This window comes from Bufo bufo, chromosome 7 (genome assembly GCF_905171765.1).
Source record: "Bufo bufo chromosome 7, aBufBuf1.1, whole genome shotgun sequence".
Classification (NCBI taxonomy): Eukaryota; Metazoa; Chordata; class Amphibia; order Anura; family Bufonidae; genus Bufo; species Bufo bufo.
Window position 1 is genome coordinate 179,394,015 of NC_053395.1, and position 26,435 is coordinate 179,420,449.

At 42.5% G+C, this 26,435-nt stretch overlaps 1 protein-coding gene across 5 annotated transcripts in view; it reads right to left on the reverse strand.

Moving 5' to 3' along the window:
* The window catches only part of OSBPL6 (oxysterol binding protein like 6), a 284,303-nt gene that overhangs the window by 132,147 nt on the left and 125,721 nt on the right, over positions 1 to 26,435 (reverse strand). For 4 of the 5 annotated variants that reach the window (XM_040441312.1, XM_040441315.1, XM_040441310.1 and 1 more), the window contains one exon: positions 1,693 to 1,931. In XM_040441312.1, the coding sequence (XP_040297246.1) occupies positions 1,693 to 1,794 (102 nt within the window). In that variant the 5' untranslated portion in view covers positions 1,795 to 1,931. Of the gene's footprint in view, positions 1 to 1,692; positions 1,932 to 24,510; positions 24,637 to 26,435 lie in introns of those variants that run through there. The other variant, XM_040441314.1, reaches the window with a different exon arrangement.

A 26,435-nucleotide genomic window follows, 5' to 3' on the forward strand; every position in this document is an offset into this window, starting at 1 on the left:
TAGCCTTAGGCCTATTTCACACGTTATGGATTCTCTCAGGGTCTGTTTAGGAAAAAACTGGTGGTTTTGCACACACGTCCAGTGAATTTTGTCTGCGATTGTGTGCAGTATTTCAGTTTTTTCTGCGCGGGTGCAATCAGTTTTCGATGCGTTTTTAACACACGTGAGAAAAAAAACTACAGAATAGCAATCTACATCTCCTAGCAACATCAGTGAAAAACGCATTGCTTCCGGATGCAAACCATTTTTTAACTGAAGCCCCATTCACTTCTATTGAACCAGAGCTGAGATGAATAACGCAGAATAGAGAACATGCTGTGATTTTTCCAAAACGCAGAAATGATGCGTTAAAAAAAACAATGATCTGTGACTGTAGTGAGAGCCACCATGAGACATTTCAGGACTTCATACAGTTAACTGGTGGTGATCCTCTGTAAATTGTGCCTGACCAATGTGCATCTTAGCTTTTCTACCTGTGCTTTAAGGGTCCATTCACACGTCCGCAAAATGGGTCCGCATCCGTTCCGTAATTTTGCGGAACGGGTGCAGACCCATTCATTTTCAATGGGGCCGGAATATGCTGTCCGCACCCGCATTTGCGGATCCGCACTTCTGCATCCGTGCTTCCATTTCCGCAATTGCAGACAAGATTAGGCATTTTCTATTATAGTGCCGGCGATGTGCGGTCCGCAAATTGCGGAATGCACATTGCCAGTGTCCGTGTTTTGCGGATCCGCAGAACACTTACGGATGTGTGAATGGACCCTTAGACATATTATCTCAACCCTTTCCTAGGGGTTGGTTTGAAAGGATGCAAAAAAAATAATAAGCATTTTCCTTAAAAGTATGTACAGTTAAATTTTATATACATGTTTACAAAGCTGCAAATCCCTTTTTTCCCCTTCACCCAGTCATAGACTATAATTATAAAATTCTGGCTGCCTAAAGCCACCACTTGTGGCATATGGATTTATACAGTTCCCCTGAACCAAATGGGTGTTGTATACCTCCTTATGCAGGGAGCTCCCTCTGGTGGTTTTTGCCAACACTCCAAATTTATTTTTTTATATGTCAGGCTGTTGTCTGATTCTGCCAAGGATGAACTGATACATGGTTACCCAACTTGGCCAGGTTGGCAGTACCTGGAGTATTACTCTGATGAAAAAACTTTAATAGGTTTCTAGATGTATGGGTCTCATATTTTGTACAACTATAGTTATTGCAATTGCATTTGAAAATAGAAATGCTAAAATACTACAGCACCTTATATCATCTATTCCAAAAGGGGTAACTGCTGCCAGCTAATCAATGGCCTCAGCGGTGACGTGTGTAGGCACCGCAAGTGACTGTAGCCACCTCAGAGGCCACTGATTGGCTGGCTGGTCACACTTCCTGTCCAGCGGGGATCTCGGTGCTGAAACGGGAGTACCTGTGACAGGTGAGTCTTTTTTATTTTATTTCTGAACCCTTCTTGGCCATAAAAAGGAGTTTCTAGTCTTGAAGAACCCCTTTAATTCTTATGGTTTAAAGCATAATGTACAGTGGCTCATAAAATTGCTGCTCCAATTCTGCATCCTTTTCCTTTAAAAATCCTGAGAGCAGCTGATACAGAAAATTCACTGTGTAGAGAGAAGCGCAGAGATGACAAACTAGGGCTTGACTGCAGAGGCTATTAGAATAAATGATTCTTACCTGTCTGCTATCCCTCTGGGAGGAGGAAGAAGAGGAGGCACTTTTGTGCGTTGGCGTTGATATTTTGTGAGCTGGCGATATGCCTTTCTCTTCTGAACTCATCTTCAAAGGTAGATCCCAGTAGTTCTAAGGAGGCAGCAAAACCATATCAGTCCTTTTTATGTAGATCATGCAGTATACCAAACAGGATCTCTCTCCGGAAGCATTAATCCAGATTTTAATTCATTCCATGATAAACCCTGAAAGGAAAGGCCACAGAAAAAATATTTAGTATCACACATGTAATATACTCACAAAGACCAGCCCTTCTCTAACCCACAGTGGTCAGTGGTTAGCACTGAGGAAGCCACACTTGGCCATACACTTCCCCTGCAGCAATCTGAATGACCAGCCATGTACTGTAAGGTCCAGCTCTTCATTCTGGCTCACTATGGAGTATGGACAGGGGTTGTCCTGGTGAGTCAATTAATATGGCCACTAACACCTGAACACACTTTCTATAAATCAATAGTACAAGTGAATATAAGAAACTTTGTAATGCATCTTAGAGAAAAATGTCTATTTCAACCCCCTTCTTAAACTAACATTCTCTGCTCAATCCATCTTGAGATACGAGACAGACTGCCAGTTCACTGAAGGATCAGATTACATACTGCCCATTGAAGTCTACAGATAGGGGAGGAAGAGTGAGGAAGTGCAGAGGTATACACACAGACATGCTGCCCATAGAAGTCTATGGAGAGGGGAGGAGGAAGGAGGAAGTTCAGAAAGACATACAGTACACAGACATGCTGGCCATAGAAGTCTATGGAAGGGGAAGGAGAAATACTTAATTTGGAAACCATGTCTTCAATTTTTTAGGAGTCATTAAATACATTTATTAAAGACTGCCTAACTGAAGGCTAAACAAACTTTAAAGCAGTCTCCAGTACAGAGCTTAGGATAGGGCACCAATATCTGATCCACATGGGTGCAACACCCCACGCTCTGGTTAATCATCTGTACAAGAGTAGCGCCGACACCGGAAACAGGCGCCAGAACTACACGGCTCAATCAACCATGTAGTGGACGGAGCTGATTACTGCGGCACTGCTCCCATTCACTTCAGTAGGACCAGGGCTGCAGTAACCAGTCCCGTCTACTACATAATGGATGTTGCTAAGTATTACTGGTTCCTAATAACTGCACTGGAACTACTGCCGAAAAGCTGAGCAGCAAGGGTACATGCACCAATCTGATAATGATGACCTATCTTAAGGGCCCTTTACAAGGGGCAAGAATCCAAATGCTAATCGCTAACTAGCGTTCATACGAACACTCGTTTGTGATTATCGGCCGGTGTAAATGTGCCACCGATTACGGTTCACTAGTTTATTGGGTAATTGAATCGTTTTCTGGCAGCAGATGGTGCTGTGTAAACACAATCTGCAGCCGGCAAACGTACTGTGGAGGCGATCGCTGCATTGAAATGCAGTGGTGCCCTCCACCAGCGAGCAGCAGATTGTCGTGAAGAAACGATGCCTTCCCGACAACCTGCTGCTCTGTTGTCCCGTGTAAAAGGAAAGTGAAGCAAAGAAGTAAGAAGTATCTTGAAGATAGTTATTTGAGATTAGAAAAAAGGCTTTTAGAGAAACAGCGCCACTCTTGTCTATGGCTGTGCTTGGTATTGCAGCATTTGGTTGATAGAACTGGGCTAGACAAAGGGGTATTCCAGGCAGAGCAACGGTATGCATGAACAATGTGCAGGGGGCACATCAACAATTTACAACTAGGTCATAAAAACTGCATTTGTTAGCAAAACCTTCTGAGTGCAATGTTAGGACCTGCGATGTCTATTAGGCACTGCCAATGTCTATGACCTAGTTATGTACTCAATTCCTAGGGCGTGCATGCTCAGCATGATTTATGCTGCCCTCAACTACAAGTCAGGAAATATCGATAGTCAGGAAATATCCAAAGGATTTGCAATAAACGACTGTAAGGTATGGCTCCGTTTGCCGATTCGCGCTGGCTCATTTCCCATAGACATAAATAGAAGGGTGGAGAACTTGTGCTCAGCCTTCTCCAGTGAAGTGTATGGGAGTTATAAGAAGAGCTGAGGGACCTGGCCATTAGGGCATAAACTGTGGCTATGTTATGATTGTTTAAGATGGGAATACTTCAGTAAGATGGGAATGTGCTTCAGTAATTACAAAAATTACCAAAAATAAAAAAATAAAAGGACTGCAGTAGCCGTCTCCATCTACATGTGCTTTGCTTTGTAGACATTCTATGAGGATGGTGGGGTGGAGATAAAGACAGCAATGAGTACACAGAATAATAATGGGCAAATTGAATGTCGGTAATGTGTTTCTCCAGAAGACAGTTTATAAATCAGAAAGTATTTTTGTTCTTTCCCACACCCAGATATCATCTATTTTTGAGGTTGGAAGTCCATTAATAGCACAACCACAGCGCCCTTATAATGCAGCCTAATGTATACGCGTATTGATCATTTCCCATTGCCTTCCTGTTCTGTCAACAAATCTACTGTAGAACATAATGTCGTCTCCATAGAAAGCACAAGGAGGACCGGGAGAACTTCATGTAAAGGAAAGAGTTTTACATATTTATTTTATTACAGTTCAGTAGCACTCATGCCGAAGAAGCTGGCACTGCCATATTCCTGTTGATAAGATGTATACCGCCCTTCGAAGGAAAGAAACCATTAATATTTCACTACTACCACACTTCAGTACAGTGGCATCCGGTGTAGACCTAAGGCATGACTAACAACGTAGCTATGAACACAGCTCGTGGTTGGCGCCGTCTTATCTGGAAGTTCAGAAGTGGACCCTTCAGCATATCTCTTCAAGCATTCTACCAACAAAGATCAAAAAGCCAAAAGTCTTCTGTGGAATTTCTTCATATTTCCTGCATCCTCAGTTTTATAAAAATAATACTTTGTATATGGCCTCATGCACACGACCGTTGTTGTGTTCCGTTCCGCAAAATGGGGTTCCGTTGTTCCGTGATCCGTTTCCGTGTGTCTTCCTTTATTTTTGGAGGATCACCAGACATGAAGGAAAGTAAAAAAAAAAGTTTGCCATGCAAATGATAGGAAAAAAACGGACGCGGATGACAATCTTGTGTGCCTCCGCGTTTTTTCACAGTCCCATTGACTTGAATGGATCCGCAAACCGTTTTCCGTGAAAAAAATAGGACAGGTTATATTTTTTTGACGGACTGGAACCACGAATCACGGACGCGGATGACAAACATTGCATTAGCCGAGTTTTCAACGGACCCATTGAAAGTCAATGGGTCCGCAGAAAATCACGAAAAATGGAACAACGGACACGGAAGAAAACAACGGTCGTGTGCATGAGGCCTAAATAGTACAAAAAGCATAACTGTGAAAGAGTAATTGCTCAAGCAATGCAATTCACACAGGCCATCTGCTCCGTAAGTGACCACTAGTGTACAGTAATTTATTCATATGGGATGTGTGTGTGAATTTTGCTCAATAAAACAATGCACAATATGGAACAATGTGGCGTACTGTGTTGCGATGAGTATGGCTGTATTATTGTGAATTCTGAGATTCGGGAAAAATAGACTTAAAGGGGTTTTCTGGGATTTTAATATTCATGACCTATCCTCAGGATAGGTCCTCAATATCAGATCAGCGTGGGTCTGACACTCGGCATCCCCACCGATCAGCTGGTTGAAAAGAAGGCCATGTGAGTGCATCCTTCCCTTCATTGTTTACCTGCCTGCCGTCAACAATGCAGCAGTGAGCAGGTGTAACTACAAGCCGTCCAATTAATGTCAATGGGACAGCTCATTGCTATACACATGAATGGGAACGAGCCATCCCATAGACGTGACTGGGATGGCTTGTAAAGTGCTGCATTCGCGTTCGCCCTCCATTCATTCCTATGGGAGCACTAAAAATAGCTGAGCACTGGCTCGGCAATTTCTGTAAGCAACATAGAAGTAAATGGAGCAGTGGCCACGCTTGCGCGATGCTTATCGCATTCTTTTCAATGGGACTTTCTAAAACTTTCAGCTCTCCCATAGGATTGAATGGAGGGCGGCCACGTGTGCGCGATGAGCCCTCTGAGCACTTTGTGGGCATTGTTCTAAGTATATGTATGAGTCTCAGTGGTAGGACCTGCACCTATCCGACATTGGGGGCATATCCTATCAATATGCAATATATATGGAAAAGATAACATAGAGAGTAAAGTAACAGTCATCAAAGCCATGAACAAATGAGTGAGCTCTCCATCGACTAGGGTCCAACATGGCACCCGGCCAACGCCCATATGATACAGGTGACAGGTGATGGTAGCAAGACACATCTTACTTTGACGATGCCTTCAATGGAGCTGAGATCTTTGTTGTATAGCTAGATGTTTTTTACTCTCCTGGCCCCTCCTAGCCCCACCTAAAAGTCTTTAATGTGCACAGGGACGAACTGGCCATAGACCCTATAGGGAAATTTCCTGATGGGCTGATGCTCAGGACGTCACTGTCATGATCATTGTGATGGAGAAACTCCACACTGAACACAGGAGGTAGGGGGAACAGTAACTGGGCCTGGAAACTAGGGAAGAAACAGGTCACCTCCTAGACAACCCTAATCCAGGCCCTGACTACCTATCAATATGAATAGACCTTGAAGATAGGAATATTCATATGCAGGACACCTAGGCCCTGATTTCCCTATAAGGCCCTGGAATAAGTTTAGGACCAAAGACAACCCATTCCTCTCCAGATGGACAAATGGAAATCTCTGTCTCAGGCCCATATAGAACAGCAGGGAATATAACAAATACAAACAAACGCGACACTTAACTTCTGTAGAGATGGAAGAACAGGAACACCAGAGACAACCTCACACCAGCTCAGCCAAACCCAAATGAAGCCATCTACTGCATAGTCAGAAGGGTGGGGTCAGAAAATAAAGGTTATAAGTGATGGCCACTGAGCAACAGCTGAGAAAAGAGAAGTGGTCATTAACCCTATCAACACTGAATAAAGAGAAATCAAAGAGGCTGTTAGATTCCTCCACGCTCAGCCACTCTCTCTGATCTCCTGATACCAGTCACCTGAGGGACCATGACAGCCACTCGAGTGTCACGGTTCGGTGTGGGAGGGAAACACCACACTGAGCATAGGAGGGAAGGGGGGGACAGGGAATCAGACCTGAGAACTAGGAAAGGAAGATGGACACCTCCTAGTGAAAACCCTAACCAAAATCCTGACTGACTACCAGTATGAACAGACCCCAAAGGTATGCGAGTTCATATGCAGGAATACCTAGAGTCATATCTAGCCCTATAGGACCCTGGTACTAATGGCAGGAACGAGACTCCCTGTTCCTCCAAACGGAAGGAAGAACAGGAGTCTCCCTCAGGCCATAGGGAAATGCAACACACAGATAACCAAAACAAAATACAAAACAAAAGGGAAAGGAAAGATTTAACTTTAAAGGGGCTATGGAAGCACCAGGAACTCAGCCGAGATCCAACTACCAACTATCCACAGGTCCAACAGAAGCTATAAACCGCATAGCATTGTGGGAGAAGCAACAATAATTAAGGAAGGTAAAATAGCAAAACCTGGAGGCAAGAGGTGTAGCCATTACCAGAAACAACACAGACGCCTATTGATCAACAAGGAAACCTGTCAGATCAAACCAGGTGTTGCCAGTCTCACAGATCTCCTGCCACTCACTGTCGCTGGGATGTCCTTGACATCGAGCCCTCCTCAGGCCGCCGGGTATGTAACAATCTGACGCTCTGAGTGTTAATTAATGATGGGAGCCTCAGGTACTTATGTACCCAGCTGGGTACCACAGATGCCCTCATCAATTAAACTGTACTACTACTTACAGGATGGTGATACAGTTAAATACTGTGGTGGCACAGAATACCATGGCTTTCTGCTCTGTCATTCACCCTCATAGGACACATGTCACTAGAGTTGAAGCCTATGAGGTATTGTACAAATGGCACAGGAACCCAGGCATTTCAACCTCCTAGCTGGCCTGTGGCCTGCACTGCATATGGTTTGGCTGAGTGTGGCTACGTGTGCTGCTCCCACCTTCTGTCAATTTGGATGGGGCACTTTAAGTTGCCAGTTTGCCCCTGAGTGTACAGTGGCATGTACGGTTACTTCATACTTCAGGAATGTGGCTAGGTATCAGACACCACTAAACAATTATATTACAAGGAATTAAAGAGGAAAGAACTACTAAAATACCTTGATATACATTGGCTCTGTATGTATGATATGTCACACATGTATTTCCTAAAGGCAACTCTCAAAACCTAGGCTGTAAAATTGCATCCTAAGGAAAAAAATATGCAAAATGTTGGAGGTGTGAATCTCTCCACAGAATAACATTTCCATATTCTGCATCAATTTTATTTTTTAAGACAGCTTAGCCAGTACATACAAATGTGAATGAAACTTAAAGGTAACCCATTCAGTAGTTTCTTCAGTTCAGGACTCCTTGCCATCTAGGATATTCTATATTTCAACAGTTTATTAAGTTTAGTTTAGGTCCTTGCCATCTAGGATTCACTACATTTCCTCCTCTTTCCCACTTGCTATAGGCACGCAGCTGCCATTAAGTAAAACCATGGGCAGAGAAGTTCTCCATTGTGGCTCTCAAAGTTGGATCCTGAGCTGGCCATAAGGGCATTGGTTGTTCTCATGAGGAAATCCCTTTAAAGAGTAACTAAACTTTTGCTTAAATTTTTCTTAACCTGTCCCTAATGCCCTAATAACACTTTTTGTAATATAGTTTATTAATGTATTTATATATTTTTTTTACACTTTTCCCTACCTAAAGCGCATTAAAAGTGTAATAAAAATACAAAATACATTAATAAACTATATTACAAAAAGTGTTATTAGGGCATTAGGGACAGGTTAAGAAAAATGTATACAAAAGTTTAGTTACTCTTTAGGAATAGGAAGAAACGTGCACAGCTACAGTGCCTTGCAAAAGTATTCACCCCACTTGACTTTTTTCGTATTTTGTTACATTACAGCCTTAAGTTCATTGTTTTGTTAATCTGAATTGTATGTGATGGATCAGAACACAATGGTCTAAGTTGGTGAAGTGAAATGAGCAAAATATATAAATAAAACTATTGTTTAGAAATAGAAAACAAAAAATTGTCATGTGCGTATGTATTCACCCCCTTTGTTAGGAAGCCCATAAAAAGCTCATGTGCAACTAATTACCTTCAGAAGTCACATAATTAGAGAAATGATGTCCACCTGTGTGCAATCTATGTGTCACATGATCTGTCATTACATATACACACCTTTTTTGTAAGGCCCCAGAGGCTGCAACACCTAAGCAAGAGGCATCACTAACCAAACACTGCCATGAAGACCAAGGAACTCTCCAAACAAGTAAGGGACAATGTTGTTGAGAAGTACAAGTCAGGGTTAGGTTATGAAAAAAATATCCAAATCTTTGATGATCCCCAGGACCACCATTAAATCTATCCTAACCAAATGGAAAGAACATGGCACAACAGCAAACCTGCCAAGAGACGGCCGCCCACCAAAACTGCAGAGTTCCACAGAAGAGACTGGAGTATCTGTATATAGGACGACAATAAGCCGTACGCTCCATAGAGCTGAGCTGTATGGCAGAGTGGCTAGAGGAAAGCCATTACTTTCAGCAAAAAACAAAAAAGGCACGTTGTGAGTTTGCGAAAAGGCATGTGTGAGACTCTCAAAATGTATGGAGGAAGGTGCTCTGGTCTGATGAGACTAAAATTGAACTTTTCGGCCATCAAAGAAAACGCTATGTCTGGCGCAAACCCAACACATCACATCACCCAAAGAACACAATCCCCACAGTGAATCATGGTGGTGGCAGCATCATGCTCTGGGGATGTTCTTCAACAGCCAGGACTGGGAAACTGGTCAGAGTTGAGGGAAAGATGGATGGTGGTAAATACAGGGATATTCTTGAGCAAAACCTGTACCACTCTGTGCGTAATTTGAGGCTAGGACAGAGGTTCACCTTCCAGCAGGACAATGACCCCAAACACACTGCTAAAGCAACACTTGAGTGGTTTAAGGGTAAACATATAAATGTGTTGGAATGGCCTAGTCAAAGCCCAGATCTCAATCCAATAGAAAATCTGTGGTCAAACTTAAAGGGATTCTGTCACCTAGTTTTACCCTATAGAACTGCGGACATGCACGGAAAGATGTCCGCTAGCATGTCCGCAATATACCTGTCCCATAGCTCTGTGTGGTTTTATTTACTTAAAAAAATGATTTTATAGCTATGTAAATTAGCCAAGTAAGGTGCCCAAGGCGTGTTTACTTGCGGTTAAGGAGCCCAGCCACGCCCCCTGTGAAGGAGCCCAGCACCGCCTGCATCCAGGAATCTCCTCCTTGATCACAAAGTTACAGTGCCGTAATCTCGCGATGCGCGAGCAAGCGCATGCGCAGTTCGTTCACTGAGGCTGATCTATAAAATAATTTTTTAAACAAAATAAAACCACACAGAGCTATGGACAGGTATATTGCGGACATGCTAGCGGAGATCTATCCGTGCATGTCCGCAGCTCTATAGGGTAAAACTAGGTGACAGATTCCCTTTAAAGATTGCTGTTCACAAGCGCAAACCATCCAACTTGAAGGAGCTGGAGCTCATAGAGACTTATCCAAAGCGACTTGGAGCTGTGATTGCCGCAAACGGTGGCTCTACAAAGTATTGACTTTAGAGGGGGGAATAGTTATGCACATTGACCGTTTCTGTTATTTTGTCATATTTGTTGTTTGCTTCAAAAAAAAAAAAAAAAAAAACATCTTCAAAATTGTGGGCATGTTCTGGAAATTAAATGATGCAAATCCTAAAAAAATCCATGTTAATTCCAGGTTGTGAGGCTCCAAAATATGAAAAAAGTCAAGGGGGGTGAATACTTCTGCAAGGCACTGTATATAACTTAACACGTAAAATCTCTAAACCTACTACAACAAATACACATAGGTGACAGACTGCCGAAAAACTATGCTGCTCTCAGAGGAGGCAGCATAAGGGACTGACAGGTTCCCTTTAAAAAAAACGGAACCTTAATAACAAAAGAAACTGTATAAGAATATCACTTTATGCCAAAATGTTTGCCCACTTCTTCTTACTCAATATACTGTGTGGTTTGTTTACACTTACTCATATTACTTGGCTTAAAAAAATGTTCAAATCAGGGCGAGAATTATGTAAATTTAATAGCAAAGTTTCCAAGCTTACCACCGCCTCTGCATTCACAACCTTAATTCTTGTTATATTAAAGACATGAGAGCTAGAGGGAAAAAAAGAGTGCACAAGGAGCTTTCTTTAAAATTTATACTAAAAGCAATGGACACTTTTTTTGGGGGGAAATTTTGTATCCTTGCATTTCACTCATTTTGAGCTAAAAAAATAATAATTTGTAATTTTTTGTTAATAATTTTCCAACAGTTTTTGCTTTGCAGCCATCACTTTCAGTGTACCTGCAGACCATTTATTTCTGCTTTACAGTAAATCTTTTAGGGAGCTGCTCTGACAGCTCGATCTGACAGCTCCTAAACACACATTAGCCACATGTGTATCAGTTTGATAAGAGTTTTTGCTATAAAGAGTGTTTATGAACTGACAGAAGTTCAGAGATAACGGCTACAGATTCAGCAGTCATAGAGTAGCTCCCTGACAGATTAACTGTAAAGCAGAAAGAAATATAAACTGATTGAAATGAACGAGGCTGAGCTGCAATACCAAGTACATCCACTATTAAATGGGCAGCGCTGTGCTTGGTAATCTGTAACAAGGCCACGGCGCTTATTAGTAGTGATGGCCAGTTCGCCCGCGAACACATGCAAGCTGCCATCTTAACTGACAAGTCTGGCGATGCACAGGTAAGTCCTTACCTGTGCCTGTGCGCGAGCCGGTCTGAAATGAAATGCGGTCTCCGGGTGCAGGCAGTTCCGAGAACAGCCCGATGAAGGCCCCCGGGGGCTGTTCTCGGAACTGCCTGCACCCAGTGACCGCATTTCATTTCAGACCGGCTCGTGCACAGGCAAAGGTAAGGACTTACCTGTGCATCGCCGGCGAACTGCGAACTGGCCATCACTGCTTATCAGTACAGCGGCCTCCTCAAACAGCTGATCAGTGTTGGACACCCACCGATCTGATATCGATAACCTATCCTTAGGATAGGTCTTCAATATCTAAATATCAGAAAACTCGTTTAAATTATATTATTTCCATCACACATACACACATAAAATGCACATAAGAGACCAAGGAACCAAGCCCTCTTGGCTTACTTCCACAAAGTCCTCTTGGCTACAAAAAAGTACCTAAAATGTTCATGTGATATCATCTTACAGATGATAGAGTACACACTATATAGAGTACACACTATATTTTGGCCCAACGTAGGCACCTCAAATGGCTGTTTAGTGGTTGCCCATGTCACCAGTAGGAAATAACCTAACCCCCATATCATCATTAAGTCTAGCAGGTTTTGATTCAAGGAAATAGACCCTAGTGGCAATTTATTGTCTACAAAGGCAGGTCCAAATGTTTTTTTCCTCCTGGACCTTTGGCGTTCATTATGGCTTCATAGACTGGGCCCACCAAAGGATCCTCTGGTACTCTGCTGGGCCAGTCCAATGCTGGACGAATATACTGTAAGCAATACTTTCTATTGGACTGACTGAAGCTGATGTAAGGTGTTGTGCACAGTGTAACAGTTCATGCCTCTGTAACACTTAATTAGTTCTATTTTTTCCTAAACTTTACTGCTTATGCAAAGTAAGATGTTCAGTAATGAGATCTATCCTGAAATGAGATGACAGTAAATCAGCCAGCTCGCCTTGCCTCCTCAATCACTGGTGTACAGTTTTCTTCTCCGCAGACACATATGTCCTACACATCACGTCACATCTGTCTTTTCATCAAGACTACACTTGGCTTTGAACATGCCATAAAGCCATAAAACCACAAACCTTTCACAGCGCTAAAGGTCCAGGAATCTCACTAGTCCAGAAGGCTCACTACTTGGAGTGATAAACAGTGAACCCCACTCCTAACACATTTGAATGAAGGTTTATTTAGACCTCATGTACATGACCACATTTTTTCATCCATTCACTGACCCATTCACGTCTAGGTGGCCATGCATACATACGTATTTTTCACAGATCCATGTGGCCATTCTGCAAACTTTAGAACACATCCTATTTTTGTCCTTATTGTGGATGAGAAAAGTCTTTTCTTTTGATGGGAGTGAGAAAAATGTGGAATGTACACGGCGGGTATCCGCATTTTGTGGATCTGTTGTTTGCAAATCGAAAAATTGAGACCGGCTTGTGCATGAAGCCTAAGGCATATAATGTGTTTCTTTGGCAGATTACCAGACATGACACATAAAAGATGTTTATTTCTTCCAACCAGATTCAGACTGGCCCACCAGTTCTAGATTTTCTTCCAGTGGGTCCAAGTTCTGATACAATAATGGGCTCCTACTTTACCAGGGTCCAAGAGGTCCCAATTTGAAGATGTTTACCAGCCAATTACTTATGACCTATTATACATCAATTGGCCAAAATCAATGACTGTATCACGATAATGACACCTGTCAAGGGGTGAGATATATTACAGATCTGCCGCATGATTGTGAGTAAATGATTTTTTGATCTGGATCAAATTGTGATGGCTAGAAGACTGGGTCAGAGCATCTTCAAAATGACAGCTTTTGATGGGTCCCTCCTTCCCGATGTGGTTACTTATCAAATGTGGTTCAAGGAAGAATAACCAGCTGACCAGCAACAGGGTCATGACTGTCCAAGACTAATTGATGTGCGTGCAGAGCAAAGGGTGGTCTAGAGCTACTGTACTGTCACGATCAGTGTGGGGGGAACACAGGAGGGAAGGAAAAGAGTAACTGGGCCTGAAAACTAGGGAAGGAACAGGTCACATCCTAAACAACCCTAAGCCGGGCCCTAACTACCTATCAATATGAACAGACCATGAAGGTAGGAATATTCATAAGCTGTATACCTAGGCCCTTATATCCCTATAAGGCCCTGGAATGAGGTTAGGACCAGAGACATCCCATTCCTCCCCAGATGGACGAATGGAAGTCTCTGTCTCAGGCCCAGATACAAACAACAGGGAATATAACAAACACAATACAATAAGAAAAGACAAGACTTAGCTGAAAGTAGAAAACTGGCAACTCCAGAAACACCACAGAGTACAAACGACCAGCTAGTTAGAAGACAGGAAGAAAATCTATAAACCGCACCTCTAAGAGTGAGAAGCGGCTACTTATGGCAAAGGTAAATTACCAACAAGCAACACCTGAAGCAAGGGGTGTGGCATTCACCAAAACACAGACACAATAAGATCCACAGAGAACTTGTCAATTTAACCCACGAGTTGCCAGTCTCTCCGATCTCCTGGTACCTGCCATGGGAACATCTGTGACATTTAGTTAATGCTGGCTATGATAAAAAGGTGTCATAACACACATACAGTACATCACAGGTTACCGTTTGTAGGACTGTGTAGCCTCTGACTGATCCCTATCCACCACCTAAAGCACCTGGCGTGAGCATCAGAACTGGATCATGCAGCACTGGAAGAAGGTGGCCCAGGTGTCATGAATGATGTTTTTTTAAACATCATGTAGATGGCTGGGAGATTTTTCATTGCCTACCAGGGGAAGAGAGGGGGTAGAGGCACTGTGACATTCTGGACAATGGGCAGTACTATCTCTCCTTGGGAAGAGAGCGCCTTAATCAGCTTGAGGAGACTTAGACCATACATGCTCCACTGCAATTCTGGGAAAAAAGGGATGCAAATTATCTCTTAACAAGCTCTGCCTCTAATCCTCTAATGCCACCATATGTAAGGCAGCTATCCTACTTTTAGGATAGCTGCCTTACATCTGGTGGCATTACAGGCAGAGCTTGTTATGAGCTCATTTGCATCCCTTTCACTCTGGACAATGTTCTACCCGAGATAGATCAATTTTACCAGGACTTTCTCTGAAAATAAGGCAACTGCCTGTATAGCTTATAATGGGCTAAACTAGCACCTACCACATAACCTCTCAATTGAGCTAGGGCCAGGTTGTGTAGATTACTGGATGTAAATTAGTAACCTAATCTAGTAAGAAAAATACAAATAAAGTAAACCACAAGTGTACAAATTATACAAATCTAATTATATAACATTTTGATATCCCTAATGACAAACAAATTGCTCAGCAAACTTCTTAATCACATTGAGGATCTGTTGATATCTCCCACATCACTGGACGATGAGACTACAGTGGTCTGACCTAGAGCAGACATCTATTTGGCACAGTGGCACGACCACTACATTTACAATGAGAATGCTTCATTGAGATGCTACTCACCCTATGAGGCCTTCTTATTCTTTGTCATGTCACTTGAGAATGCTCTTAATTTACCAAGAGGTGCAAATCTTGGCATAATTTAGGGTGATCCTCCGGCAGTCCATGCACCTAGACTGAACTTTACTCCATCTCCTAGATGGAGTAGTTTTCAGTCATCATTTCCACCACATTAGACCCCAACTATTCCCCCTTTTCAGAAAGTGGCGAGGACGGCTTAGATTTGGGTGTAATGGCATTCAAAAGTCACAAAACACAGCTTTGTGACATTTTAACACCAGTTTCTGGCATAGTTGTCATAATAAATTACCTCCATTCTATCCAATAGATACAGTGTCAGACTGGGTTTCCCTGGGCCCACCAGAGGAAATAATTCTTGAGGCCCAACCCCTAAACCATCAATAAGGTCTAACAGATTTTGAATAAAAAAAATAAAACCTAGTGACAATTGATTGGCTCAAAAGGCTACCAAATGTTTGGCTGGATCTTGGATCTTTGGGCCCCTCTATGGTACTAGAGCCTGAGCCCATGGGAAGATCCTAAGGCACTCTGGTGGGCCAGTTCGATCCTGAATAGACATCTATTCAGAGCCAGCTTGTACGTTAATAAAGTAAAGTAAATCTGATACAGCAATGGATGATCTAGAGGTATGAATATGCATTTAGTATACCCAGTGCAAAATATGAAATCTCATAAAAATTGAAATGACTAAGGTAAATCCATTTCAACCACCGTGCGAAGAATGATAAGAGGTGGCAGCTTTCTTTCCATACAGAAATGGACATTACCTAAAGACAGAAGCAAAAGTAAAAACGTATTTCAAGTTCACGTTTTACATGCTAAGCTGATGTATATAATGAAGGGGAGACAGCAGTAGAACATCATGCTCACAGTAACAGATTCATGATGATTTTCTTAGAATCGCTGAAGCATTAGGTCAACGGTATAGACTGACAGCACGACATGAGTTTGCCCTCTGCAATGCTTCTATACTTAGCAAAGTGGAAAAGATCAAGTAACACATCCAAGATTAACCGGGTCAGCGAGCCCTTTTCCTAGCCATGTCACTGCGCACAGATGGGGTGTAGGATACAGGCAGGCACTTAAGTGGAAAGCCAAATGCCCTTTTAGAAGCTTGTCTGAGAACAGCTGGCAGACAGCAAAATACCCAATGCTCCCATCATAGTCCTAGTTTCAACTGAACAAAGTAAAATTGATTGGTGCTTCAAAAACGAACACAAACATTTTAATCCCCTCGAAAACATATTAAAAGCATTGGCCTACTTTTGCTGAAACTCCATTAATATTACTTAAATTGCAATTGCTCAATCAATGTACCTCACAGTTTTTTTTTGCCTTCCTCTGGATCAACTTGCAGGATAACAGGCCGAACTGGATGGACAGATGTATTTTTTCGGCCTTATATACTATGTTACTATGTTAATGCAGTCTTATTACCAGGATAATTCCCTAGAGCAGCTGGAGTGTTCCTATAGTGTACAGAGCCATCACCAAGGGAACAATGAATTCTGAATCATTCCAACAAATTCTAAACGAAAATGTCAGGTCATCTGCCCGTGAATTGGATCTCAAGAGAACATGGGTCATGCAGCAAGACAAAGACCCTAAGTACACGAGTCGTTTTACTAAGGAACGGTTAAAGAATAATAAGGCCCCTTTCACATGAGGTGAACGCATTGCACCTGCACTGAATCCGGACACATTCATTTCTATAGGGCTGTGCACAGGAGCGGTGATTTTCATCGCTTGTGCGTTGCGTGAAAATCGCAGCATGCTCTATATTGTGCGTTTTTCACATAGAAGTGAATGGGGCTGCGTGAAAATCGCAAGCATCCGCAAGCAAGTACGCATGCGGTGTGATTTTCACGCATGGTTGCTAGGTGACGATCGGGATGGGGACCCGATCATTATTATTTTCCCTTATAACATGGTTATAAGGGAAAATAATAGCATTCTTAATACAGAATGCTAAGTAAATTAGGGATGGAGGGGTTAAAAAAAAATAAAAATATGAAACTCACCTCATCCACTTGTTCGCGAAGCTCGGCTCGTCTTCATTCTTCTTCTTTGAGGACCTGGGAGAAAAGGACCTTTGGTTACGTCACTGCACTCATCACATGGCCCATCACCACGATGATGGATCAGGTGATGGACCATGTGGCGGACCATGTGATGAGCGCAGTGACATCACCAAAGGTCCTTTTCCTCCCAGGTCCTCAAAGAAAAAGAAAGAAGACAACTGGGCTGCGCGAACAAGTGGATGAGGTGAGCACGTTTTTTGGGGGGGTTTTTACCGCTCCATCCCTAATTTACTTAGCATTCTGTATTAAGAATGCTATTATTTTCCCTTAGAACTATGTTATAAGGGAAAATATTAAAATCTACACAACACCTAACCCAAACTCGAACTTCTGTGAAGAAGTCCGGGTTCGGGTCTGGGTACCAAACATGCAGATTTTTCTTATGCGCGTGCAAAACGCATTAAAATCGCGCATTTTCCAGCGAAGCACCTACATCCTATCCGGCCCTCACACGCGACGCCCGTGTGAAAGAGGCCTAAGGGTACATTCACACAACAGTAAAAAAAAAAGCAGTTAAAAAAAGGGATAAACTGAGTTTTTCATGGCCATTTTGCATGTGTGTGTGTCCATTTCATGGTCATCTATTCATTTTTAATGTCCATTTGTCATCCGTTTTGCATCTTTTAGCGGCCACCATAGTACCATATTATTAAAGGGGTTGTTCGGGATTAGAGCTGAACCCGGACATAACCCTTTCTTCACTCATTCACCATGAATGAATGCGCAAGGCAAGGGCTTTTTCTTTACCTTGGTGATGTACCGGCTTCCGCCTAGCAGTAATCCCGGTGATGTCACCGGCACTAATGGGCTGTCTTTAGCGCTTCCCTAGACTGTAAAGTAGGCTAGGGCAGCGCTATCGACCGCCCATTAGTGCCGATGACTTTACCGGGATCACTGCTAGGCGTAAGCCTCCGCCTAGCAATGTGAGAATGAAAACAAAACAGCTCGATGCAGCCAGGGCAAGGGGGAGTGCTGAGTGAGTGAAGAAGGGGTTATGTCGGATAACCCCTTTACCGGCCCCTATAGTGCCCCTGTATTTAGCATGCCACCATAGTGCCCCATGTATAACAAAAAATGCCCCCATACTGCCCCTTGTATTTTTAGAGCCCCGATATAAATAATGCCCCATCCACTGTAGTACCAGCAAATTACAAAAACAAAACACCACAGGCACTTGCTCTAAACTGGAGGCAGATGTTCACAGCATCAAGATGTCACATGATCACACTGGAGGAATCAGGTCCTTCTGACTCCAGTGCGGAACAAGTTTTCTCATGTAAGCCTGTGATGAGGTATTTTTTTGTATTGTTTTTGTATTTTTTTATTGTAACGGTTTTTAATGTAGCTTTTTGAACAGAGCAGGAAGCACAGCTCTGTTCTACGCATAGTGGCCGCGCTGAGTTACTGCGGCTCAACTCCCATTCACTTGAATGCACAGATTGCCATGTTGCGATACTCAAATAAAGTAGTATGCCATCTGTATACATTGCGTGTGATATATCTGCATGAGACATGTAATAGAGGAGTTTTATGAATGAGACTAGCGGAATCTCTTTGAAGTTGTATTAAACAATTAAGTATAAGTGTAGGAGGTATGAAAGATAAGCATAGGAAAGATGTTTGATGTTTTTTTTTAATATGTTATAGTTTGATTGTATCTGTGGGAATGTGAATTGGATTGGGTATTGTTAATAATGGGTGGAACTGCAATGTGGTTTATAAGGTTTGGCCGCTAAGTGCAGTCATTCGCTCCTGAAGAAGCGCGTAAGCGAAACCCGGGTCGGGCAATACTTTGTATGCAGTCCTATGATCTTATATGCTTTTAAAGGGGTTGTTAGGGTTCAGAGCTGAACCCGGACAAACCTCTATTTTCAACCAGGCAGCCCGCCTGACTTGAGCATCAGAGCAGTTCATGCTCCGATGCTCTCCTTTGATGTGTGCTAAATCGCGCAGGGCAAAGGCTCTTTTGTTTACAGTAACACACTTTCGGGAGAAGGCTTCCGCCCGGCAGTGTGTTCGGTGACGTCACCGGCTCTGATGGGCGGGCTTTAGCGCTGCCCTAGCCGTTTTACAGGATAGAGCAACGCTAAAGCCCACCCATCTGTGCCGGTGACGTCACCGGGCTTCCTGAGAAGCCGGAAGAAGAGGTTTCAGCGCTCCTGCAAGGGACCCGGTACGTCACCGAGTCTAAGAAAACAACACTTCCGGCGAAGAATTTCCTATAAGAAAATGGGGCTTCAGAAACATGTGGAAAAGGTAGGACATGGATGTATGTTATATGCATGTCTGTCTTGTACTAATGGAACAAAGTCCTCAATCCCGGACAACCCCTTTAACAGGAGTTTGTGAGTATAATAAATTATTTTATAATATACGGAGGAAGCCAGTGCTTCACTATGGTTGCGTTCCCTTGATTACCTACAGGAGGGTCGGGTAGAGGAGAGACACCTATCTGTGGAGCTTGATGGTTCTTTTCCATGTCTAGAGGAACGATTGGCCTTGTGCTGAGAGAATAAGGAGGCTCAGAGGAGTGAGCAGCAGCGCGGTCTTCTATTTAAACGATCAGCCTTGTGTCTATGTTTTTGCATTCCTATAGATATGACCTTTGAATACAGGAAGTCCTCCTAGCTCTAATATAGCATATGTCCTGTTAGGTTCCCCTCTCAGGACCCTCCTCTATGAACAGAACTGAGAGGTGATTTGTAGGACTGGACTCGAGCCATCCTTTTATTACATGGACGGCAAAGTATTAGAGATTGACCCCTGCTGGTGTAATGCTTGGCTGGCTGCAGTATCAGCCAGTTCTGGAAGCGAGATCCTGGACCATCAGCTGATCACTCCAGCAGTTGCATCTTGAAAGGGGATATATCTCATGAGACAACCCCTTTAATTGTCAAGGCCACCATATTTGAAAAACATCGCTCATAAGGCTTCAATGAGTTATACCTTAATTTCTCCTTGGCTACTGATGGCGCTAAAGATCATGAAATGTGATGCTTTCATTTGAGGGTTATTACTTGAGCGGATACAATACTGAATTGTCAGTTCAGTTAAAGCCCTTTTCTTCCAAGTAAAAAATTGCCTTGATTTGATCTTAAAGAGACGCATCAATTAAATTAGAAAGTCTAATTAAGGAAAATTACTCTGAAAGCTATTAACAAATCATGGAGGCAGACGGTATTAAATATTTACCTGGCTTGTATAACAAAGAAGTTTCTTTTTTTTTATCAAACTATCCTCGCCATCCTTATTACCATAATTACTGTGCCTTGTTTCCAGGCTATTCTACAGGGAAACCCTTTATAAAATGAATATCCCTGCATTCAGAGTATGACCCTCTTTTAACCTTTTACAAAAGTTTGATAAGTAAATGTCATATCAATCTATGGCGGAATAAATCATGGCTACTCATCCCCCCCAATGCACACACAGTAGAGAAGCAAACTCATTTTGGCTGCAAGAGAGATGGTCAAATGCCCCTTTCACCAGTGAAATAAAATGCACTTGAAGAGGACGTCACCTCTCCTGACATGTCCGTTTTAGTAACTACACGTATCCTTCTTACAATAATAATTCTGGAGCATCTATTGTTATGACTTACCTCCCCCAACATCTGCCACTGGAGGAGAGTCAGGAGGCCCCTAAATGCATTAGGTGGTTGACCATCCTGTCAAAATTGCTAGTTTTCATTTCTCTTTTAAAGTAAGGCCTCTTTCACACGGGCATCATGTTTTTTGCCCGGATAAGATGCGGGTGTGTTGCAGGAAAATGCAAGATTTTTCCGCGCGAGTGCAAAACATTGTAATGCGTTTTGCACGCGCGTGAGAAAAATCGGCATGTTTGGTACCCAAACCCGAACTTCTTAACAGAAGTTCGGGTTTGGGTTAGGTGTTCTGTAGATTGTATTATTTTCCCTTATAACATAGTTATAAGGGAAAATAATAGCATTCTTAATACAGAATGCATAGTACAATAGCGCTGGAGGGGTTAAAAAAATAAAAAATAATTGAACTCCCCTTAATCCACTTGTTCGCGCAGCCCGGCTTCTCTTCTGTCTTCTTTCTTCAGGACCTGGGTAAAGGACCTGTGGTGACGTCACTGCGCTCATCACATGATCTTTTACCAGGGTGATGGATCATGTGACGGGCCATGTGATGAGCGCAGTGACATCATCACAGGTCCTTTACCCAGGTCCTGAAGAAAGAAGACAGAAGAGAAGCCGGGCTGTGCGAACAAGTGGATTAAGGTGAGTTAAATTATTATTATTATTTTTTTTAACCCCTCCAGCCCTATTGTACTATGCATTCTGTATTCAGAATGCTATTATTTTCCCTTATAACCATGTTATAAGGGGAAATAATACAATCTACACAACCTGGAATCCAAACCTGAACTTCTGTGAAGAAGCTCGGATCTGGGTACCACATTTAGTTTTTTTATCACGCGCGTGCAAAACGCATTGCACCCGCGTGATAAAAACTGAACAACGGAACGCAATCACAGTCAAAACTGACTGCAATTGCGTACCTACTCACGTGGGTTTGCCGCAACGCATCTGGACCTTATCCGGACACGCTCATGTGAAAGAGGCCTTAGGGCCCATTCATGACCGTCTATTCATTTTAATGGGGCCACAAAAGATGCGGACAGCACACCATGTGCTGTCCGCATCCGTATTTCCATTTCAAGGCCCTGCAAAAAAGATAGAACATGTCCTATTCTTGTTCATAATTGTGGACAAGAATAGGCATTTCTACACAGGTGAAAGGTGATCCAATACGCAAAATCTGTACTGCACATGACCGATATCCGTGTTTTGCGGATTTGCAATTTGCAGACAGCAAAAATGGATACGGTCATGTGAATGAGCCCTTACGATGATGCCACACAGTTATGTCTTTTGGTACAGTTTTTGAAGCCAAAACCAAGAGTGGATTGAAAAAAGTTGAGAAGTTGTATCGGTTCTTAGAGGGGTTGTCTCATCATGGACAATGGGGGCATATTGCTAGGATATGCCCCCATTGTCTTATAGGTGCGGGTCCCACTCCTGGGACCCGCACCTATATCGTGAAGGGAGCCATGCAAGGTGGTGGCTGGAGGACTCCGGTCTGGCCACCACCAAGCTGGCTCCCCGTAGAAGTGAATGGGAGCGTACCGAGCATGCGCGCCCCCGCTCCCATTAATTTCTATGGGGCCAACGGAAATAGCCGAGCCAGCTCGGCTATTTTCGCCGGCCCCATCGAGAATGAATGGAGGGAGGATGCACATGCTCAGTGCGCCATCCTTCAGTTGCGGGGCTCCATTCTCCATATAGGTGCGGGTCCCAGCAGTGCGGGTCTCACACCTATAAGATAATGGGGCCCCCATTGTCCATGATGAGACAACCCCTTTAATACTTTCTCTCCTGTTATGATCCAATCCTGATTTTGGCTTCAAAAAAGACATCAAAAAGCTTGAAAGTGTGACAGCAGCCTAAATGATCAACTGTAATCAGTGATGGAACCTGGCAGCAAGTGTTCTCTGCAGCGCCCCTGCAGTGGAAAATGAAGCATTACACAGTTCCTATTCAAATAATTCATCTCTCTGTTGTGCACAGATGTGTTGGGTCCTCCGGGATCAGATACACTATTTTTCGTGTCCTCTGCTCTAAACAGGGAAACCCTGTTTAGTGAGTCAAATACAATAACGGGGTTTTCAAGGAGTCTGATATTGTTGACCTATCCTCAGGATATCTGATTGGTGAGGGTTCCGATACTTGGCACCTGCGCCGATCAACTTTAGAGTCACTGGAGTGCTGTGGCCTCTTAAGTCATGTTATGTTCAATGGTCTATTTGCAGCTAAGTTCCATTCAAGTGAATGGGCCTGGACTGCAATACCAAGTACAACCACTACAGAATGCGCAGCGCTGTACTTGCTCTGCTGTGGGAAGGCCGCCGCACTCGTCAAATAACTGATCGGTGGGGGCGCTGGGTGTTGGACCCCCACCGGTCATATAATTATGTCCTATCCTGAGGACAGGTCCACAAAATCCCTTTACAATTTCATCTGAAAAGTAGTTTTGTAAACCAGACAAGCCTTCTACAATGAGGATATAAAAAATATTTCATTACCATCACTGTAATAGCAACTACAGTGAGTAAAGATATCAATTCCAAAGGAAAAGGACAAACAGCTGGTGTTGTTTGCATTTCGTAGTTTGTTCTGCGTTTCCCTTTACTTCACTTCGAACCAAAGGAAAATCTTTTCTCCTCTCAAGCTTGTATCCCCAGGCCTATTCTCAAGAAAGAGGCGCGCTAATTGTACATATGCAATTGCTAGCACAAATAGTGCTCCTCTGGGGCATTTAGGTCATCTACACAGAAACACAGGCAGATGGATTAAATAGCTGGCCTTGGACGCCTCTCCGTTGTTGAAGTTTTGCCAGAATCACCGACTGCTTCCTGCTCAGATTAAACAAAGTAAAAAAGGTGCCTATAAACCAGGAGCAGCTAATAAATGTTCCACAACTAAATGATTGTGCGGTATATTATAATGACCCGTCACTTACTGAAATGGAAATTGCAGCCAGAAAGTGATGTATGCCTCTATTACTGCCCGATGCAATTTCCATATTCTGAGACCTCTAGAAAGAAAAGGGTTTAGCGTATCGATATTCCTTTGAGAAGGTGGGTCACTGGGAAGGGAGGATACTATCTGACCTGTCTCTGTACCTATAAGACTTCTCAGCCACCTGATACACCTATAATGATAAGCTCGGTAGTTTCTTAAATAATGAACCCAGTTTTTTATATAAACATACAGAGGCTGGTTGAGGTGCTGTATACTGCTTATCCATACATAGTGCAGTAAGTCTACTGTGTTATGTGCCACTTGTGCAGGGGGTGGGAGACTAGGGGCTCACCTTGCTCAGGGGCCCACCGAGGGATTCACCCTGTGGGCCAGTCTGAGCTTGGGTTCAGCTACCATACATTATGCCATCCCACACCATAATCCCTAGAGTAGGACCGGTGTGATGTTCCCTTGTGAAGGCCTCTTCATGGTGCTGCCCGTGTGGTCTTCAAACCAATCTCTGGCTATCACTGCATCTGAGACAAAAGCTGGACTCATCGCTGAAGAGGACAGACCTCCATTCCAGCCTCCACTGCCTTTGACAGTTGGACGTCTGTCTCATAGTCCAATATCGTTCAAACATCATCTGACGGTATATAGACACGGTTTGCCGCCCTAGGCTCAGGATGTGATGTTCAATTTCACTTGCAGTACAGAACAAATCACTACGCACCATTCTTTTAATTAGATGATCCGTCCATGCAGAGGTCCACCTCTGTGCACCTCTTGCTGTCATTCCAGTTCATCGTTGTTTTCATAACCACCAAGACACACGACGTTGAACCGTGCTGACATCTGGGCCTAGGCACGTAGTGATCTGCAGGAGTGATAAACCAAGGTCTCTCAGTTCAAGGATTCTTTTTGAGGTTTCATAGGGCTAAAAAATGTTGATTTCCATCTGGATTTTGTGCCCCTTATACGTGCCACATTGGAGCTAGGTGCTTGAAAATGTAATCATTTGAAGATCTTAGCAACACCTGCTACATCTCTAATTTGCATAACCTTACGGCTTGGTGCTGTAATTTTAATGTTGAGTGTATATAATTAAAAATTGACTATTTATTGCCTGTTCATTGGTAATGGCCATGTTGTTTTGCAGGTTTACCCAAAAAATGTAGGGTCACGATGAATCTAAAATGCAATATCAGCCCATCAATTACAAGATGAATTTATCAATTTTTTAAAACATTTTTCTGTATCTCCAAGATAATAGAGCTTTGGGCAGAGAGACATTTCACAATAGATAATAGTATATAGGACAGGCACTCTACCACCCAGAAATGTATTAAAAAGCGGTATTTTATTAAACACTAAAAGAACCAAAATGCATCGAATTGCAGTAATATATATTTAAAATTAAATTAAAATTTGTATATTATTGCTATATTCCTTCAATAGATCTCTTTAAAAAGCCAAGATGGAATGGAGAAATAGTGAATTATGTAACTGGAATATTCAAAATCTCACAACCCAATAGCTTTTATATGTCCAGGTAATCCGACAGTTACACTGTTCCACCTGGTTAGATGATGTTATCTCCAAATGTCAATTCTTAGGGCTTTATCATATCCCGGTAATAATTCTTAAAATCATAATTCATAAAATGTTGTAAAAATGTCCCATATCACATATTTATAGTTGTATGGAGTTCATATAGTTGAATGTATGGGTCAGTAAGAATAGTAAAATAAGGTTAGATGGTTAGTCCCATTTCATAGTTCGTTGCTCCTAATCATAAGCACTTAGTAATTGCTAATCACTGTTCATATCTGTGCCTCTTTAGTTTCACAAGGCAAATAGTATCAAACCTCTGAGGTTGTCTCGGTATAACTTCAAGCCTTATTGGAAGAGTATCACATTATACTGTAGGCTGTTATAGCTCCATATTATAAGGATATCCTTTGCGGTATTATAATTCTGCCATAGCGTTTCAGAGCACCTTGCTCCTTCATCAGTGGCTAGTTCTCATTCCCCATACATTTGTGCCTTTTATATCCCTGATAGGGGTGGAGTTACGTTCTTTCATTCAGGTGGATAAAAAAAAGTGAACTGGATCTCCATATTGGTACATACATTTTTTTTTTTCTACAAATAGGGATAGATAGGGATATCATATAAGTGACTCTTATATATAACATCTAAAGGGTTTTTACCTATGCATAGTTATGTAAAAGCAATACAAACAAATAATAATATAAAAAAATAAAATAAAATACAAAAAATATAGAGCAATTATAAGAGGTACACCAAAACACAACATTAACGCAGCTTTAATATATCTTCATATTTTGGGATCTCTTGTCTTTTATTTGTCTTTTTTCTTTTTGTAAGTTTATAAATAATAGAATTTAAAACAAGAAATATATATAAAAAAGGGTATAAAATATAAATATAAATATATATATATATATATATATATAAAAATAATGGAACACAATGGCGGCACTGGAAAAAATGACTGGCGGGTGCTAGGTCCAAGGGTGTAGCTGCTTACCCCATACAATGGATAGGAAAACCGGACAGCACTCCAAGTAAAAGACAAATGGTAGTTTATTCACCCATGTGGTAAGGCAACGTTTCAGCTCCTACAAAGAGCCT